At 46.2% G+C, this 18,627-nt stretch overlaps 2 protein-coding genes across 3 annotated transcripts; both read right to left on the bottom strand.

Annotated features, from left to right (window-relative positions):
• Positions 1–667: 667 nt before the first annotated feature.
• ZPR1 (ZPR1 zinc finger) lies at positions 668–10,810 on the bottom strand (the record flags this gene model as incomplete). 2 transcript variants are annotated; one of them, XM_080719702.1, is made up of 14 exons in its annotated part: positions 668–799; positions 1,818–1,883; positions 4,056–4,142; positions 5,457–5,567; positions 6,124–6,213; positions 7,150–7,220; positions 7,588–7,654; positions 7,837–7,884; positions 8,224–8,346; positions 8,488–8,574; positions 9,245–9,315; positions 9,852–9,942; positions 10,325–10,486; positions 10,640–10,810. In XM_080719702.1, the coding sequence occupies 14 exons, from the start codon at positions 10,808–10,810 to the stop codon at positions 668–670; spliced, it is 1,377 nt and encodes a 458-aa protein (XP_080575828.1). The 2 variants fall into 2 exon arrangements, with proteins under 2 accessions (XP_080575828.1, XP_080575829.1); XM_080719703.1 differs by lacking the exon at positions 10,325–10,486.
• A 2,274-nt stretch (positions 10,811–13,084) lies between these two features.
• APOA5 (apolipoprotein A5) lies at positions 13,085–14,792 on the bottom strand (the record flags this gene model as incomplete). The annotated part of the gene is made up of 3 exons (XM_080698803.1): positions 13,085–14,036; positions 14,547–14,649; positions 14,753–14,792. The coding sequence occupies 3 exons, from the start codon at positions 14,790–14,792 to the stop codon at positions 13,085–13,087; spliced, it is 1,095 nt and encodes a 364-aa protein (XP_080554929.1).
• Between the last annotated feature and the right edge of the window lie 3,835 nt (positions 14,793–18,627).

The raw sequence follows: 18,627 nt of genomic DNA, 5'->3' as shown, positions 1-18,627 counted from the left end.
AAAGTATACAACACCCTCAGCCCTATATTTTGTTTTAAAAAGTATCTCATTAAGTTACTAAGCGTCTCACTACTTGCTGAGGCTGTCCTTGAACCTGCGAACCTCATGTCTCAGCCTCCTAAGTAGTAAGATTATAGGCATGTGCCACCACACCCACCTACAAGGCTGATTTCTAACAGCATGACAGGAACAAAGTGAATGCAGAGACCAGTGTTGTCTGAAAGCCATTATTTTAATGAGAAGTTCTTTCACCTCTGCTGACAGACCCCTCCAACAAGACTCACTTCCTGTTGAAAGCCAGCACTTTACATGGCCAAAACCAAACTCCCCTATTCATCTATAACTGTCTTTGTCCCACCCTAGAGGACAGAGCACTGTGTGGAGGGAGGATAAAGAGATAACAGGAAAAAAGCAATGACAACAGTCCAATGGTTCATCCCTAGGTTTCTTCCCAGGCCCATCCAAAACCTCTAAAATAAGTTCAATAACACAACAGGCTTGCGTGTGCATCACCAGCTGTTTAGAAAGTGTGCCTAGATCGCCAATGCAGACTAGATGCCTTCCCCACTTCAACAAGGGCTGAAGGAGGGCACACTCAGCTTCCTTCACACAGTAATACCCTGCAGTATGAGCAGCACTGAAGCTGGTCCGTGAGTCACCCCTGCTATCACTGTGGGGCCAGGCCGGCCTCATAGCCTTCCGTCTTCATGTCATTAAGCCCAAGCTCCTCGTTTTGGTCAAAGGAACGCTTGTAATGCTCCACCTTCATCTCCGGATCCTCTTCAGGGGCATATACATTCTACAAGGCCAAGGACAGACTGTGAGTGCCTGTGCCCCTGACCTTCCCCCTCCCGAAGGCAGGTGCCAACTCCCACTTCCCTAAAATTTAATGACTTTTGTACTTCTAAGGACCTCTAATCCCCCATGACTAGGCTTTACTGGTAGGGCAGCAACAGAGCCCACATGAGCCAGGAGTGGGACAACCTGGCTCCAAGCAGAATTAAGGATCAGTCTGCCTAAAACTTTTTTTTTTTTGGCGGTACCAGGGATGGAACCCAGGGGCATTCGACCTCCAAGCTACACCGCCAGCCCTATTTTTTATTCTTTATTTTGAAAGAGGGGCTCACTGAATTGCAATGGGCCTCACTAAATAGCTGAAGCTGTCAGTGAATTGCGATCCTCCTGTCTCAGCCTCCCAAATGCTGGGATTACAAGCGTGTGCCACCACACTTGGCTTTGCCTAAAACATTTTATACCTACAACTTCTTATGAAAACTGTGGCAATAGCTTAATCATAAAAAGAATTTCAACAGTTTTGCCTGACCCAAATAAGTGCTCAATAAATGTTGAAGTAGGGCTAGGGCCCTGTTCGATTCCCAGCACCACAGGATAGTTTTCCTATAATGATGGCCTCTGAAAAAAACACCATTTCTCCTCGTCCCACAATCTGATTTGCAGAGTGAAAATCCCAGAGCTGGAGAAAGGACAAGCTAAAGGAAGGAAGGAACCCCAGCACTTGGGAGGTTGAGACAGGAGGATTGCGCAGGTTCGAAACCAGCCTCAGCTACTTAGTGAGGCTCTCAGCAACTTAGTGAGACCCTGTTTCCAAATAAAGTATAAAAGAGGTCTGGGAGTATAGCCTGGAAGTAGAAAAGGCCCTGGGTTCCACCCCCAGTACCACCAAAAAAAAAAAAAAAAAAAAAAAAAAAAAATCAATCCATTTATAACGAAGTCTTTCATTTTCTGGGGATATGATACACACCCAAAGAAAATCAGAAAACATATTTCAATGGAACATCCAGGAAGGTCTACTCTACCTGTAAATAACTGTTCCCTGCTGGATCATTCATAACAAAGTGGGCCTTCATGGTACCCTCAGCAATCTACAGGAAAGAGAGAATATAGCAAGTAAATGTTACATAGCTCCTGGAAGGAAAGAACTATGAATGTCAGACAAAAGCCAACTCAATTATGGCAAAATACCCCAAAAACCTGTGAAATTAGGTACCTCCGCAAGTGGAGTGGAAAGGAAATAGACTAAGGACTGTGAAAGCTACTCAAGAAGCAATTCAGCCAGGTGTAGCAGCATACACCTATAATCACAGCACTTGGAGGCTGAGACAGGATGATCACAAGCTCAAGGACAGCCTCAGCAACCTAGGAGACTCAGAAACCTAGTGAGATCTTGTTTCAAAAACAAAAATAAAAGGGGGCTTGGGATTTATCTCGAGGTAAAATGCACCTAGGTTCAATCCCTAGTACCATTTAAAAAAAAGCAACTCAACATCCCTAATCTCATCACCTACTCCTAATGGCCAACAATTGTTTCTGTTTCTCTGGAGAAGATGCCATATATGGACTGGAAGATGCTGGCCCCCAGATAGATGGAAATGGAAAGGAATCATCAGTGAGGAAGTTAAGTGAATGTGCGCCTACTAGAAACAGACACATGCCCCCGGCTTCTTCCCATATCAGTGCTCAAAACACTGCCAGACACACCTTCATTCTCAGGACAGGAACACAGCTATTGATAGCACTCTGAACAGTCCAAGAAAAAAGTCCTAATAATTCTGGCAATGGAAGCTACCTTGACACATATTTAGGCTACAGTCCCCTATGATGAGCCCCATGCCAAAGCTCAAGGTTTTTAGTCCTCTTATTTGTAAGCTGTCAATGATTACTAGACATTTGAGCAAATCCCTTAACTCTGAAAAACAAAATTTAAAAGGGGGGAGGGTGTGTTAAAAGAAATGGAGACAAAAAACCCAACAATAATCTCAAGGGGAAAAGTGTTACATCCTTAAAACAGAATAATGCTGTTTTCAAAAAGAGTAGGGGAGTATAGACATAGACCAAAAATAAAATTAAAGAAAAAAGCTCTTGGAAAATAAAAATGTTAGTAGAAATGAAAAACTCAATTGAAGGGATGGAAAATAAAGTTGAGGCAATCTCCCAGAATAGAACAAAATACCAATGAAATGTTGAAAATAGGGGTCCTGGGAAGATAAGGGGTTCGGGGAGATTGCAAAGGAGGCAACCAGCCAGCGAGGTACCAGAATCTGCTTTTAATCAGAAGAATCAGAAAGAACTATGCACCTTCAGGGATGGTTAGCCAGTCGCGGGGGAAGGGACCAACGAGACACGCAGACACGGATGCCGACGATGCCATAGTTGGCCAACTGAGTCACCTGTCTGGCTGGGTAGAAGTACTTCTGCATTTAAGCTGGTATTTTGGGGGGTGGGACTAATGTAGGAATGCCGATTCTCTTATGACATCTATAGTTTCACGATATCAAGTATGTCTCACAAGGCCTAGGGTCTCCAGACACCTGGACTCATGATATCTCTGCCTCCAGGGTTCTGCCTCCTGTCCCCACTGCAAAATCACATAGGGAAGAGGAGGGACCCGACTTATCACCAAGAAAATGAAAATATAAAAATAATTATAGAAGACCAAACAGGTTAAGTCTAATATCTAAAAGAGATAATAGAGAAAAGGGTATCTCCAAGAGAATAATTCAAGAAAGTATCCTAGAATTGAACCACATGAGTTTTTCAGATAGAAAGAACCTACCATACACTTAGCACAGTGATTGAAAACTGATCAACCAATCAAAATCAAAGAACATCCTGAAATTTTTACATGCAGAGGACAAAAATATCACAATAGGTCACATATGAAAGATCAAAAGTCAAAATGGCTTCAGACTTCTCAATAACCAAATTGAGAACTTTTGAAATTCTAATGAAAAACCATTTCTATTCTGGATTTCTATTCTCAGCCAACAATCAATCTAGAATGACAGCAGAATAAGAAAATATTCAAACATGAAAAAAGTCCTTGAAATTTTATTTCCCACGTATTTCAGGAAGCTACTGGAGAAAATGCTCACTCAAAATAAGGAAGAAAACTGAGAAAAAATATTGCAAGATACAGGAAAACAAAAGACTCTGCAACATGATGGTTAGATGTCTAGAAGTACCAGAAAATAAGTGTGTGGCCGCTTGTTCACAGGAACACCAGGAACAATACTGACTGGCTAGTGTCCTCTCACCTGCTCCAACTTCTGGCCGAACTCCTGCAGTTTCTCCGATTGAACACGATTGGAACTGTCGCCCAGGGTGAAAGGGTTCTTGGTTACCTGCAATAAAAGACATCCCAAATGCAACAATACTGGTTTTCTGATTAGGCTTGACCACAAACCAAGTGGGGGTGGCAATGGGTACCCAGTCAGAGAAACTTTTCCATTATCCCGTGCCTTGATGACTTAGGGAGACATTCCTAGGAGTATGTGGGATCAATTTGTTAACAAGGTAAAACTGACAATATGAAACAAAGTCCAGAAAAGTATTTTTACAGTATTTAATCCTAATCTGGAGAAGAAACAAGAAGAAAAAATACAATTTATTTATTTTTATTTATTTTTAATTTTTTTGGTGGTACTGGGAGTGGAACCCAGGGGCTTTTCTACCTCTGAGCAATACTCTCAGACCTATTTTATACTTTATTTGGAAACAGGGTCTCACTAAGTTGCTGAGAGCCTAAGTAGCTGAGGCTGGCCTCGAACATGTGCGATTCTCCAGTCTCAGCCTTTCTAGCACTAGGATTACAAGCATGCGCCACCACGCCTAGCAGAAAAAAAAACTACAATTTAAAAAGACAAAATGCCCAACAAATGAGAATCAAATAAGCAAAATGATTCATCAAGAATATAAATATACAGTCATCCCTAGGTATTTACAGTGAAGTTGGTTCCAGGACTCCCCACAGAGGGCAAAATCTATGGACACTCAAGTCCCTTATATGAAATAGCACGATTTCCAGCTGGGAATAGTGGCACGTGGCTATAATCCCAGTACTTGGGAAGCTGAGACAAGAGAATCACAAGGTTAAGGCCAGCCTCAGCAACTTAGCAAGACTCTCAGATGCTGGAAAGACCCTATTTCAAAATAAAAAATAACAGCCAGGCATGGTGGTGTAAACTGGTAATCCCAGCATTTGAGAGGCTGAAACAGGAGGATCGCAGTTTATGGACAGCCTCAGCTACTTAGTGAGGCCTTTTGCAACTCAGTGAGACCTTGTTTCAAAATAAAGAATAAAAAGTAGGGCTAGGGGTGTAGCTTGAAGGTGGAAAGTCCCTGGGTTCCATTCCCAGTACTACAAAAAAAAAAAAAAGAAGTTTTACATTCTAGGACCTTTGTCACCTATTTTACAATGAAATAAATGACTTATCCAAGACAAGAAATTAACTACACTATCCCATAGTTAGGCCTAAAAATTTCCCATAAACTTTTATTCACAGTCCAAAGTAATATTTAAGTCTCTTAAATCCAGTTTTAAAGCAAGAAAACTCCAATTATCAGAACCTAAACTAGGATGTTTGAGGTCTTCTAGCCCCTTTTTTCACAGCCATATTGTTTTAAAAAGCTGTACTGTGTGTGCTCAGGGGACTCACCAGTTCCCGGATGTCCTTCAGTAGCCCCTCTAACGTGGTGAACTTTCCCCCAAGGACACCCATTCCCAGTTCAAATTCCAGCTCTGGAATTTCCACACTACAGGTCTCAGACTGTAAGATAAAAAGTTGATTAGGATTTAAATCAAGGGCTAAGGATGTAACTCAGTGGGAGAGCACATATCTAATATTTAAAAGGCAGGGGTTCAATCTCCAGTGTTGTTTTAAGAAAAAAACATTAAGTTAGGAGCCAAGAAAGCCAATCAGAAGCCTCCTATCAAATTAGTACCCACAGTGGCAGTCTGGGGACAGTGTCAGCTATTCCAGTTTTTTCTGACTTCTGAGTTAAAACTAGAGACTCCATGTGAACCACCAAAATACAACTTAGTAAAAAGAAGCTCTGAGTCATAGCTACAAGCCGTCAGATACCCTGTCATTAGGGATTAAAGAAGACCTGTACAGACACTGGAACCCAAAAAGCTTCGAAGTCATCATTCAAAAGGAGCTTAAGGATAACTTGCTGAACCTACAATTATAACCCTGCTCAGGGACCTTCAAACCCAGGGAAATAAGGGGGTATATCTCATGTCTCTGAACATTATTTTAATAGAAAATTTCCACTAGACAGAGAGTAGTATGAGGACAGTCACTTTCCTGAGCAGACTGTTACCTTGAGGAGGTCTCTAGTCATGTCTGAGGGATCTGTGATGTGGAGGGTGATCCTGGTGCCCAAGGGTTCTACCGCTCCTCCGGATTTCACCTGCACAGACAACAGTCAGGAGCAACAGCAGAAAGAAGACCCTGAGCCTCAGCAAATGCCAGGGAGACCTCGGATTCACAGAGGCCTGGACCTCCAATCTGGCAAACTAATGACTACTAATGACAGAGCCTTGTAAACCAACAGTGGCAGCAAGGACCAAACCACAAACACCAAACAATGGAGCCCACCAAGAGCTGATGGAACCACAATGCCCTGCCCCAAGAGGATGCCAAAGTTTAGTATAAATCACCAAGAAATTCTGAATTTACCTTTTAAGAAATCGTTTTTACTCACTACTGAATCCACTATATGGATCCCCTTTTATGATACTCTGGTTTTTATGATATTCTGGCTTAAGAGTTTAATCACCTCATGCTTGAATATGCTTGGAGAAAAAAAAAATTAACTACTGTCCAGGGTAACACAATCCGTTTTCAGACAGTCCTTCATTATGGAGTCAAAATCTGCCTGGCTGGCTGGGCGTGGTGGCGCACGCTTGTAATCCCCGAGATTGGGAGGCGGAGACAGGAGGTTCGCACAGGTTCGAAGCAAGCCGCACTGGCTTAAGAGACCCTGTTTCCAAATTTAAAAAATTATAAAATAGGTCTGGGAATGTAGCCCAGAGAAGGGCTTCCAAGTACCCCAGTACTACCAAAAAAAAAAAAAAAAAAATTTGCCTAGCTGAACTTTCATCCCTCTGACAAATGGATCAAAACTCTTTCTCTTTTCCATATAATCAACCTTTCTCATTTCACAAATGAGTTACATATCTCTACCTTTTCTTCTCTAGGTTAATTTTGAGTTCCTTCAAGGGCTCCTCACCCTACACTAAGCCTAAGAAAAAGACCCAAACCACTTCATCTCCTCCATCCTGAAACAGATCTAGAAAGGATACAAATTATAAAGGGGTACCCTTAAGCTATAGAGCCCACCCACCTCATTGGTCCGATGTCCACAGTTCTCACAGTTGGTGGCCATGATGATAACCTCCTTAAAATGAGGAATTTCTGGAAGATGGAGTTAAGGAAATTTGCTTCCAGGGGAGCAAGAAAACCCTGTGGAAAAATAAAACGAAGCCAAACCACACACAAACACTGGTCCCAGGACTGCAACTTCTCTCATACGCAGCAACCTAATCCTGTAAGTCTTCCAGAAGAAGGCAACCTCCCCGTCCATGATAAATTCTGTTCAAAAATGTTTTGAAAACATGGTCTAGTTTTTTCTTTGAATCCAAAAGCCATTTAATCAAAGGCAACAATTTCCTCATCACTGGGAATAAAGCATGTGCTTTCTTTAGAAGGATGCTCCCAGCCTGAACATAAGCTACATGTCTGAGTCAGATGAAGAGTAAGTCAACTGCTCCACAAAAGATACGTACTAGCTTCATGTTGGTCTGAGCAGGGGCATTGCATTCTGGGCAGTTTGTGTTAAACTGGAGCACCTGGAACACAATATGCAGACACAGGGTGAGCCCTCCCCGGCAGGAAGCTCAGGCTAGAGATATTCGGTTGGTGTGCTGGTGGCCACCCACGGCAGCAGTGAACAGCATGAAGAGAGACACTGAACAGCATTGGTCTCATCCCATTACCCTGCTTTTCCTCATTAGGAACCAATGTGACTCACTTCATTTCTGAGATCTTCCTGTTCTGGCTTCTCTTCTGGTCCTTCTACCTAAAAGCAAATCACAAGTTGGGAGGTAGCCCTCAGCCTCCCCAACAACCTTCCCTGGAATGGGGAAAAATGCCCTTGCTCACTTATAATAGGTGCTAACTCATGGGTTGGACAGAGAAGCCAGATAGCAAAGCCCCAATCAAGGGAAGAACAGGGCTCAAGACAGGATCACAGCCACTGTTAGTCTTTCTGTGATGTTAGGTCCTAACATGAGCTAGATGAGAAGCACAAACAAGCTGAGAGTGTCTGCAGAAACAAAATAAGTTTCCACTTATTCCTAGCAACACAAGAGTGTCAGGTAATCTTACAGCATTCTACTAGCCCCTTCAGGCCACTTACTTGGAGCCCCAGCATCTCTTGCTGTTGCTGGGTCCGACAGTAGTGTGTGATCACCAGGGCATCATCTTTCTGGGGAGCATGTGGATTTTCTACAAAGCTATTCCCTGAGGGATCATCGATGATCTAGTAGGTAAGAGTAATTGCAACAAGAAATCTTATATAACCCTCTACCTACCATCAGACCACTGATAAAAAAAAAAAAAATCCCATTTTTAATATCTTTCCCCATTAAATCAAAAGCAACCACAACCCCTCAATACTTACCAGAGTAAAAGGGGAGGCTACTTTCTTAAGCTCCTTCAGTTTGACAATGAACTCATCAATTCTTTCAGCTACACCTTCTTCTTTTACCTTACATGAACAAAGTAAAAGCCTCAGCCCTAGTGGTGTAACTCATGCCCAAACCCATCATGCCCATGTCAAGCCCCTCAGGAGGTCAATACCTTTCTTAGAGAGTGGAAACAGAATAGCTCAGACCTCACAGTAAAATACAATTTAAAAAGTCTTAAGTTCCTGGCTTGGTGTCAGGGGAGCCACACTTTCTCATTCATTCTACCATATATGCCAGTCCCTCAGGCCAGGTTAGAGAAACAGATTACTAAATTATATAATTGCAATATTTCTGTAATACTAAATATATGATACAATGGAATACCCAGGAAGCACAGATTACCCAAGCGGATCAGGCTGGGCCCTGCAGAAGTAAAACTGTGATGAGGCCTGAATACACAGAGGAGGGAGGGGGAATGGAAAGGACATATGCCACTTCTTGGCAGTTACAACACCATGATATGCTTGGCCAGAAAGTTTCCCCAATTTCAGTCAGAGACAGTTCAGCTACATGGAAAGCTAAACCCTCTATTCTTTTCTTTCAGCTACATCTTCTTCTTTTACCTTACATGAAAGAATAAAAAAGATGAGGAAAAGCAGGGTGATGGGATGAGACCAATGGAAAGCTAAACACTCTATTGAGATACATGTAAGCAATGTCTCTATGAGCAACCAGAAAAGATCAGCTTACCCTTCGTGTAGGCTGATCCTGTTCTAGGCCAGTAATAGCACGGCTGATCAATCCTTCCACAGTGGTCAGAGCTATGAACAAAAATGAACCATAAGTAAGCCTTAGCTCCATTATCAAATGCCTGTGTGACCCTGGACAATTCACCTAAACTTCATGGTCCTTGATTTCTTCATCCTTAAAAAGAAGAGGCCAGCCAGGCATGGTGGCACACTCTTGTAATCCCATTACTTGGGAGGCTGAAACAGGAAGATTACAGATTCTCAGCCAGCTTCAGCAACTTAATGAGGCTCTCCACAACTTAGTGAGATCCTGTAAACAAAACAGGGCTGGGGCTGTAGCTCAGAGGTAGGAGGCCCCTGGGTTGAATTCGCAGGGGTTCCAGTCATCTCTGATAACAGAAATGTTTATTCTTAAATAACTATAGCATGGTCTTAGTATTACTCTGTACCATCTCAAGCTATTTTACCTGAGCCCTTTGCTCATTTTAAAGAAATGAAAATCATATCCCATATGCAAGCACTAGGCCAAGCTCCAGGTGTTTTGCAAGAAGATAAGTAAAATTCCAGCTTATGTGTGAACAGTCCAAATACCCTGATCTTAAACTTACCTCCCTTCTGGCTGAAAGCTGGAATTTCAAAATCCAGCTCAGGTATCCTGGTGGTGGCAGAGTCAGTCTTCACCACTTCTCTGTTCATGTCCTGTGTAGAAAAGCAAACTTTCAGTCGAAAGAGACCAACAGTACAGCTTTTCCTCAGGAAATAACCAGACTGCCCCCCTCTACCAGTTCTCATTCCATTTGCCCCCCCCCCCACACACACACACACACTTTCCACTTGGGAGGGTCCAGGCAATTGGTGTGAGCCAGATTACCCAAATGATGATAATACTACCTACAGTAACTCTTATTCATTTCATACTTTCACAAATCTTATCTCGCTTGAACACCAACACCATTTTACAAAGGAGGAAACTAATACCTGGTTACCGGGGAATTTATTCGAGGCCCAACGGCCTGGACCACAGCTGACTCCTGACCACACTCTCAGGGACAGTGGGGTACCTGCTTTGGGTTCCTCTCACCTCCAGGGCCCTCACAGACAACGTGTAGCGCACTCCCTGGTCCTGGATCCTGCCTGCCGACTGGATTTCGGTATTGCTCCAGCCACAGTGCTCGCAGGAGAAGGAGCTCACTATTATCTCTCTGAAGAAAGGGATCTTGGTGAGCAGGAGGCGCGTCATGCCCTGGGGAAGAGGGAAGGAAAGAATCGACACAACTGTTTCCGACCCTACCCCCGGGCGAGCCTCTGGGTCGCCGACAGAGCGCACCCGGCTGGGTGAGTCCCTGGCCGTCCAAGTCCTATCCTCCCGCCGCCCGCAGTGGCGCCCCAGCCTCACGTTGCAGTAACAGTTCATGCAGAGCGACTCGATCTCGGTGGGCTGTTGCTCCTCATCTTCGGCGCTAATGGGTCGGAACAAGTGCCCCGTAGCTGGCGGGCTGGTAGTGGAGGGCGAGGGGGCGACGGCAGCCCCGAGGGGCCCGGCCTCCACCGCCCCGCTGGCTGACATCGCCCCACACGCAGTTCAGGCCTCGGCTTCCGGCTTCTACTGCTCCGCCCCCAGGTCCCACCCCTTCCGTTGCTCCCGCGGCCTCACTTCCGCCAGCTGCTGGCCTGCCCCTTCCTAAAGAGGCCGCAGATTCTGGGCCCTCCAGGAACTGTGGCAAGGACTTTCAGTTCCGGTGTTGTTGTGGCCGGGACTTCCATAGCCATCGGGATCAATTCAGCTGTCACTTCGCCAGGACTTGCTTTTAGATGTAGGGCCGTCTACAAGACCCTTGACAGCAAGGGGACTAGCTTGTCCCTGGGAATCCTGCCCAGGGGAGGCTCACTCCGAAGCCGGGCTCCAGGCTGCTTGGGCTCTAAGACTTGAACTCTTAGGCTCTAGGACTCTCTCTCTAGGTCGCCCATCTTCTCCTCTTTCCGTCCCCCAACCCCTCTTTGCCTTTTTGCTTTTCTGGTTCCATATTTCTGTTCTCATAAGCACCTCCCCTCAAAAACACAGCCTTTAAGCCGGGCGTGGTGGATCACGCTTGTAATCCCAGCATTTGGGAGGCCGAGACAGGTGTATCAAGGTTTGCGGACAGCCTCAGCTACTTAATGAGGCCCTTTGCAACTCAGTAAGACGCTGTTTCAAAATAAAAAAATAGGGCCAAGGGTGTAGTTCAGAGGTAGAATGACCCTGGGTTCCATCCTCAGTACCAAGAAAAAAACAAAACAAAAAAAAACCTTTATTTTTACTCCCACCCCTTTATCCCCACCACATCTGACCCCAGCTGACTCACCTTTCCCTGTTTCCTAACTAACAAAAACACTCCTTTTTGGAAAATGTTTACTTTTAGTACTTCCTCTCCCTGTGCTAGGACCACAATACAGTTTCGTCGCTGAGAGTGGCTAAATCCAGGGTGTCAGAGATGACTCATATGGAGCTCAGGTTTGTGTGAGTTCTGTTCAGAGTTTGGAACTGGCTGGGCTGGGCCTGCCAAATCAGGAGACAAGGATGCTGGACAGGTCAGTCCAGCGGCAAAGAGGCATGTTTACCCTTTCCTTCCACCACCACCTACTCCCAAATTCACTGCTACCAGGTAATCTATGATGCCCCTGAGTGTGTATATGAGTAGGGAGGGCTAAGAGTTTGTGGCTTCCAAGAAGATCACAAAAAAGAGACTATGCACAGGAACAAAAGGAACAGACCACTTCAGGAGTCTTAGGTCCACCAGGTCACAGCTCCTCCTGCATTCCATACACAATGTCCTGTGATAAACAGGCTGTTGAACAATACAGGTGCAGAGGAAATGGTCTCTAAACCAGCCCCCCCACCAGGTGTGACTGACATCTGTTGTCTAGCTAGGAGCCCTGAAGCCAGAGCCAGGCTTCTCTAGCAGACCAGTATTGGGATGGGGCTGAATGAGAAAGTAGCAAGAGACTAGAGTGAGTGATGGTGTACTTTTGGGACATTTGTGAGGCCACCACTCTCAGACATGGTTCAAATGAGAGTCACACCAGGCAAACACACTTCCATCACAAGCATCTATTTCATTTGAGCCAATAGTCTAGATTTCTGCCTGAGTGTCAGGAGAATGGAGCTGGAGATGGGGAGAACACACAGTATAGCTCACCAGAGGGTTTAGGGTGGCCCTACAATGTAAAGGCCTCAGACCCTTATTAGGTGTGGCGCTATATAAGGAAATATGGGCTCCACCCCATCCCATCGCTGTCCTCACCATTCACACCCACCAGCATCACAGCCAGTGAGGATATGCACACACTATCACATGCTCTCCCCATCATATTTTCCTCCTTGCACTCTTCTCTTTCCTGAGCAGAAGTGTCATGGCAGCTCTGGGGAGACAGGATCTCCTCTCTGTGGACCAGCTGGAGCAGTGACCATCAGGCAGCCGGAACTGACAGAAGCCAAACTCTGGGATGTAGTGTCACAGGCTTCCAGCACCATTGCATATAGGCTTGCAGACAATCTCTCATACACAAAGGGCCTCTCTTCCTCCCCTCTCCCTCCATCCCTGAATGTTACAACTCATGAGGATTCCCAAATGAGCACGGGGAAGCTGGGTTTGCAAAGCCTGGTGAGTGTAATGCATCCAGATGGGGGAGTTGAGGAAGCTGGATATAGCAGGAACAGCAACCCCTTGGTGGCCTCACCTGTCCTGTACAAGACCTTCTGCCTTCCACACCCTCTGCCCTCCGCCCAACAGGCCATGCTAGAGACTCAGGTTCAGGGCTCCCCAGATAAAGAGCCAGGGAGCGAACCAGAGCAAGTAGGACCTTAGGGTTCCTCCAGATAACTATGGCCCTGGTCATGAAGGCCATAGGTGATGTCTTCCCACAAGTCATCAAGACGAGCCTGCAGCTTGGTTAGGGCTTTGTCACTGTCCATTTGTGGGAACTCAGGGCTGAAGGCACTGTGACCTGGTGGGGGTGGTGCTAGCTGCAGCTGGACTTCCTCTGTCTCCTGGTCGATGGCCCGGGTAAATGCCGCAATCTGCAGGAAGGTATCCTGGCGAAAAGCCTGGAGTCTCTGGCGTACCTCCTCCGAGAGCACCTGTGGGTCGGGGCTGGCCCCCTCCTCAGCCCCGTCTGCGCTGGTGCTAATGAAGGCGCTGAGCTCCTCGCGCAGCCGGTCCAAGTTCTGCTGGATGCGTGCGTGCAGGGTCTGGGCCTTGAGCGTGAGTTTGTGTGAGAGTACCTGCACACAGCGACTGAGACGTGCAGGACTGGCGGCGGCATGAGGAGCCACATTGCGGTGCAGCTCCTGCACGTGGTGCCCAATGCCGGACACCAGGCGCTCGGCATAGGGGTGAAAGAGTTCTTTGACTCGGCCTGTGTGGTGAAGCACGCGATGCTGCATTTCCTGCAGCAGGCCCAGTGCCTCATCCACGCCCCCCAGCACCTTAGCCTTAGTGCCTTCTCCCACCACACGTAACTGTTCCTGCAGCTCCTCTGCACACAGGGCCACCCGCTCCATCAGCTCCACCGTGTAAGGTTTCAGCTGCTGACGCAACCCTTCCAAGTTCAGGCCCACGAGCTTATGCACCTCCGCCATGTAGGGCACCAGGCGCGACTTCACCTCCTCCAGCTCCTCCTGCAGTTGCCGCCGCATGCCTGCTGGATCCTGTGCCCGAAAATGAGGCTCCTTCCCTTGCCCACTCAAGGGACCCAGCTTTTCCAGGAATATGTTCATATTGCTGAGGTCTTGCTCAAGACTGTCTTTCAGTCTCCTGTGGAAGGGAATGGACACCCAGGTGATTAGACCGCTAAAGCTGAGCATCTGCTTTGCACCAGAGACATCATACACTGATCCTTTTAGGAAACCAAGGATGAAGAGAGATGGTCACAGAGCCCGGGACCCTAGTGTTAACCCTCAGCCAACCACAACTACTCACACACAAAACACAAACACGCAACAAAAACTCAGATGCACAAGACGGCAAGAAAGTGTTTCACATGTGAGCCAAGACTCTCAAACCCTCTGGTCACTCTGGGAACGCAGGGAGAGCTCTCTCCACTGATCCCTGGTCCCAGCTCTTAGTGGGCAAGGACTCAGAAGCACAGCCAGGGCAAAAGGAGGGAGCCACTGACAGAGGGCGCTGAAGAGCACAGGAACAAGGAATTCCTGGCCCCATTCCAGTGAGAAACACATACTAGAGGAATGATGTGCATAGGCAGCACATCATCCTAAGGCCTGGCTGCCTCCTCCCGTCCCTGCACCCCTTTCCCTAGCCACTCACATGGGCTCCATTGCCACCTTCTGCTGCCGGATCTGCTCCATCATGCCTTTGTCCCCACTGCTTTGGCTGAAGTAGTCTTTCCGTGCCTGGGTGGCTGAAAATGCTGTGGAGGTGGAGGGGGTGATAAGGTGCCAGGTTCACCTCCTCCAGTGTGGACAGGGCCAGCCTCCACCCACCCCCACACTGAAGTCGGGTTGGAGACCCACCTGAGAGGAGGGCCAGAGCCCAGGTGAGGCCTGCCACCATGCTTGCGGTTGTAGATCTGAGAAGGAAGGCAAATGGAGGCCTGATAAGGGTGAAGAAGAAAAAGAACGGACTTGATCTAGGGATGGCCTGTCTCAAATCCTGTTGACCATTCCCTGATGTGCGGCAGCACAGAGTTGAAGGGCCCTGAGAGGATGACCTAGGTGGACCAAGGAGGATGGGAGGGGGGGATGTCTTCCTCTGAACTGGGAAGTGCTCCTTTCTCACCTCGGTCACACAACAGGGAGGATGGTGCTCAAATTGCCTCCTTGTCACCGTCACCATCCCCCAGGCCTCGGGGGCAGCTCCCCAACTCCCACATGCACTGTCTTCCTCTTTTCCTTTTTGCGGCTGGGAAAACTGAGTCATTCCCAAGAAAGATGAAGCAACTCTGCAGAGTGCTCAAGAAGATGTCTTATCTCCCCCTCCCCACTCTCCCCAGGCCACCTGCACTCCCCTTTGGACTCCAATCCCTCCCCCTCTGCCCTGGCTGCTCACCTGCTCGGTTCTGGGCACAGAGAGCAGACATTCTGCTTTATACTCTAGGGTCCTGGGCCTCTGGCAGCAACTGCTTTAAGCAAATACCACGTGGAGGTTCAAAGAAGGATGACCTCAGCTGCCTGCTGGAGCTAACCTCCTATCCTTTTCCTGACACCCAGAAGGTTAAGGAGTACCCTGGAATCAGGGCTCCGACCCAGCAGAGAAGTGCTTCCTAGAACTCCTGCCTAGGAGTGGAGCTGAACTATTTTCTTCAAATACCATGACTGGCAATTTCCCACTTACCTGCTGGCCACCAACAGACAAGCCTGTTTATCTGTTGAGAGCCCTACTCTTACTCAATTACCCAGAGGCACTCTGTCCCAGCCAGCCAGCCAGCCAGGGACAGTGTCCAGCTGCTGGCCATGGCCTGAACAGCCCTCACAGCTCCTCCAAAGGCTACTCAGGCAGCCTGGAAAAGCCAGCATTTGTGGGGTTAAATATCCTCCACCTTCTAATTTTTTAACTAATCCTAGATCAAGCAGTAGAAAATAGCATGGGCCCAAAGGATTAGAGCAAGAAAAGGACTCTCCATGGGGAAGGCTAAACTCCTCCCTACCAGGCCTCTGAGGAGGAGAAACACAAAAGTTCAGATCTTTCTCTGATGACAAGCTCCCTCCACATACATATATTCAGTGACCTCCTCCTTGCTCCTAAATGTAGCTTTAAAAAAAACAGTCTTACTAAGTTGCCCAGGCTAGCCTCAAATTTATGGTGGCCCTGCTTTATCCTCCAAGCAGCCGAGATTATAAGCACACACCACCCTTGACCATCCCTAAATACATCTTAAATTGATACCCTTCCTCCATTTCCATCACTGCCAGAGCCACAGTTGTCTCTCACCTTGCCTGCACTCAGAACTTCCAATGGGCTTCTCTGCCACAACTCTGCCCATTCGGTCCATCCTCTCCTGTGGCTCATCCTGACCCTCCTCAGTCTCCTCTCCTGCCACACAGTACCATGACACTCCCTGAGCACAGCACTCGCTAGCATCTGAGCCTTTGTATTTGCTGTTCTCTCTGCTTTGAAATAGCCTATCTCCCAGTTAATAATTCACTTTTTCAGGCTTACTTTATGTTAGGGTTAGGCACAGTTGCAGATGATACAAGAAGAGAACGAGATGAGCTTAAACAAGTGGAATTTTATTTCTCCTTCACATAAATGTAAACCAATCAGTGGTTTACATAATATAAACCACTAAGCCTAAAATTTTAGTAAAAAAATTAATTAAGATATTTAAAGCTACATTAATTGAGAGTTAGGCTAAACTTCTATCCTGTTGCATGACCATTCTCAACAAAAGGCTCATATCCAAGTTCAGCTGCTGCAGTCCAGCCATAAAATCTATCTCCCAGCCATAAGGAAAGAAGAAAAGGAGAAAGACCCACCCTTTCATTAAAAACACATCCCAGATATTGCTCTTAGCACTTTTACTGGCATCTCATTGGCTAGATCTTTATCCTATGGTACACTTCTCTGAAAAGGAGACTGGGAAATGTAGTCTTTATTCTGGGTGGCTACGTCAGCTGAAAGAAGGGCTCTATCATCCAGGAAGAAGGAAAGTATGGAGATGCTGAGCAAGGTGATGTATGCCTGCAATCCCAGTACTTGGGAAGCTGAGACAGGAGAATCACAGGTTTGAGGTCAGCTTCAACAACTCACCAAGGCCCTCAGCAATTTAGTGAGACCCTGTTGCAAAAATAAAATAAGACTAGGAGTGTAGCTAAGAAGGAGAATACTCCTGGGTTCAATCCCACGTAACACACACACACACACACACACACACACACACACACACACAATGCTTCAAGGTAGTAATCCCTAAGCCTATTTTGTATTATATAAGTGAAAATTTTTTTCTGAACACATACACAAAAATAAGCATATCAATGCCTACTTAACAAATACACTTCAAAAAATTTTGCCACTTAAGTCTTCAGCTTTCAGGCCTAAGTGGCCCTCTAGCTTCAGCCTTTTGAGTTTCAGGTCTATAGGATCATGCCTGCACAACATGATGAGATTCTATCTCAAGAAAAAAGAAACAAACCAACACAACAACAACAGAAGTAATGGGAGCGTAACCACCCCCGGGTCCAGAAGCTCATCACACAGAAAAAAACACAATGAGAGACGAGTATTAGGGAAAAAGAATGGAATCCCAGGAGCTTTGCTCACAAATCAGCTTCCCTATTCCAGAGGGTTTAGGGGTTACAGATGTCAGACAGAAATAATGAGGGATGGTGACAGTCTAAAAAAGGGGAGGAATATTCATGTCTCTCCTGAGAATAGGTGGGGAACTTTTAGAAACGTGGGTGCCACCTCTTATCACTCCTTTATAGTCTGGTGTTTTCGGTCAAGGTGGCTTGTTAGGTCCCTTTAGCCTTGGGGGTGGGAGGTGGGGAGAGGGAAACTAGGCAAGACTAGGTCAAGTTAACCCCACATTATAGTTTTGAACAAAACTTTTCTCAAATGACCAACATGTCTACATGCAGAGCTGAGTAGAATATGACACAAAGTTTAAGAAAACAAAGGAGATAAACATAATAGGAAGGCAGAGATGCCAAGTATCTTCATCTCATTCCATTCACTTATCAAACAGCTACAGGCCCAAGTGAAGAGTCCGTGTTTTAAGCAAAATCTGCCTTCAAGTCCCTAAAGAGTAACCTCAGCAACCACTACCATCATAATCACACATCCAAGGTGTTATTTACAGCAAAGCTAACAGGAGACTAATACTGTATCGCTCAGCTGTCTGACCTACAAAATTGGTGGGTTTTTTTTAAACTCAGCTGAGAACAAGCAAAGCTAGAGGGTTTATTTTGGGGTTCCCCAATAACATTCATATTATCTCTTTTCCTTCCAAAGTGTAAAAGCCAAGAACTACAAGATGGCACCATAGAAAAAGAGAGGGGATGTGTATTCTGGGATAATCTTTGGAACAGCACTATCCACCAATCTGTCTGATTTTTAGAGTGAGAAGTAAACTTCTGTTGTGTTATGACACTAAGACTTGGAGATTTATTAGCTACCACTGTATAGCCTAACTAATCCTGACTTATACGGAATCTCAAAGAGGGTCAGTCAGAAAAGTAGAGGCAGAATCAGGACAGAGAAGACTCAAGAAAGCAAGGGTATTAGCTAAATTATAAATTCAGCTCTGAGATATAACAAATATAAAAATAACAATGAATTAGAAATTAAAAATTTATTTTTCTCTCACTTAAAAATCCACGTTGGAGCCGGGCGTGGTGGCGCACACTTGCAATCCCCGCGCTTGGAAGGCTGAGACAGGAGGATTGCG

Source organism: Muscardinus avellanarius (genome assembly GCF_963383645.1).
Source record: "Muscardinus avellanarius genome assembly, chromosome: 1".
Lineage (NCBI taxonomy): Eukaryota > Metazoa > Chordata > Mammalia > Rodentia > Gliridae > Muscardinus > Muscardinus avellanarius.
Note: the sequence above shows the minus strand (reverse complement) of the source record. Positions and strands in the feature narration are given on the sequence as shown.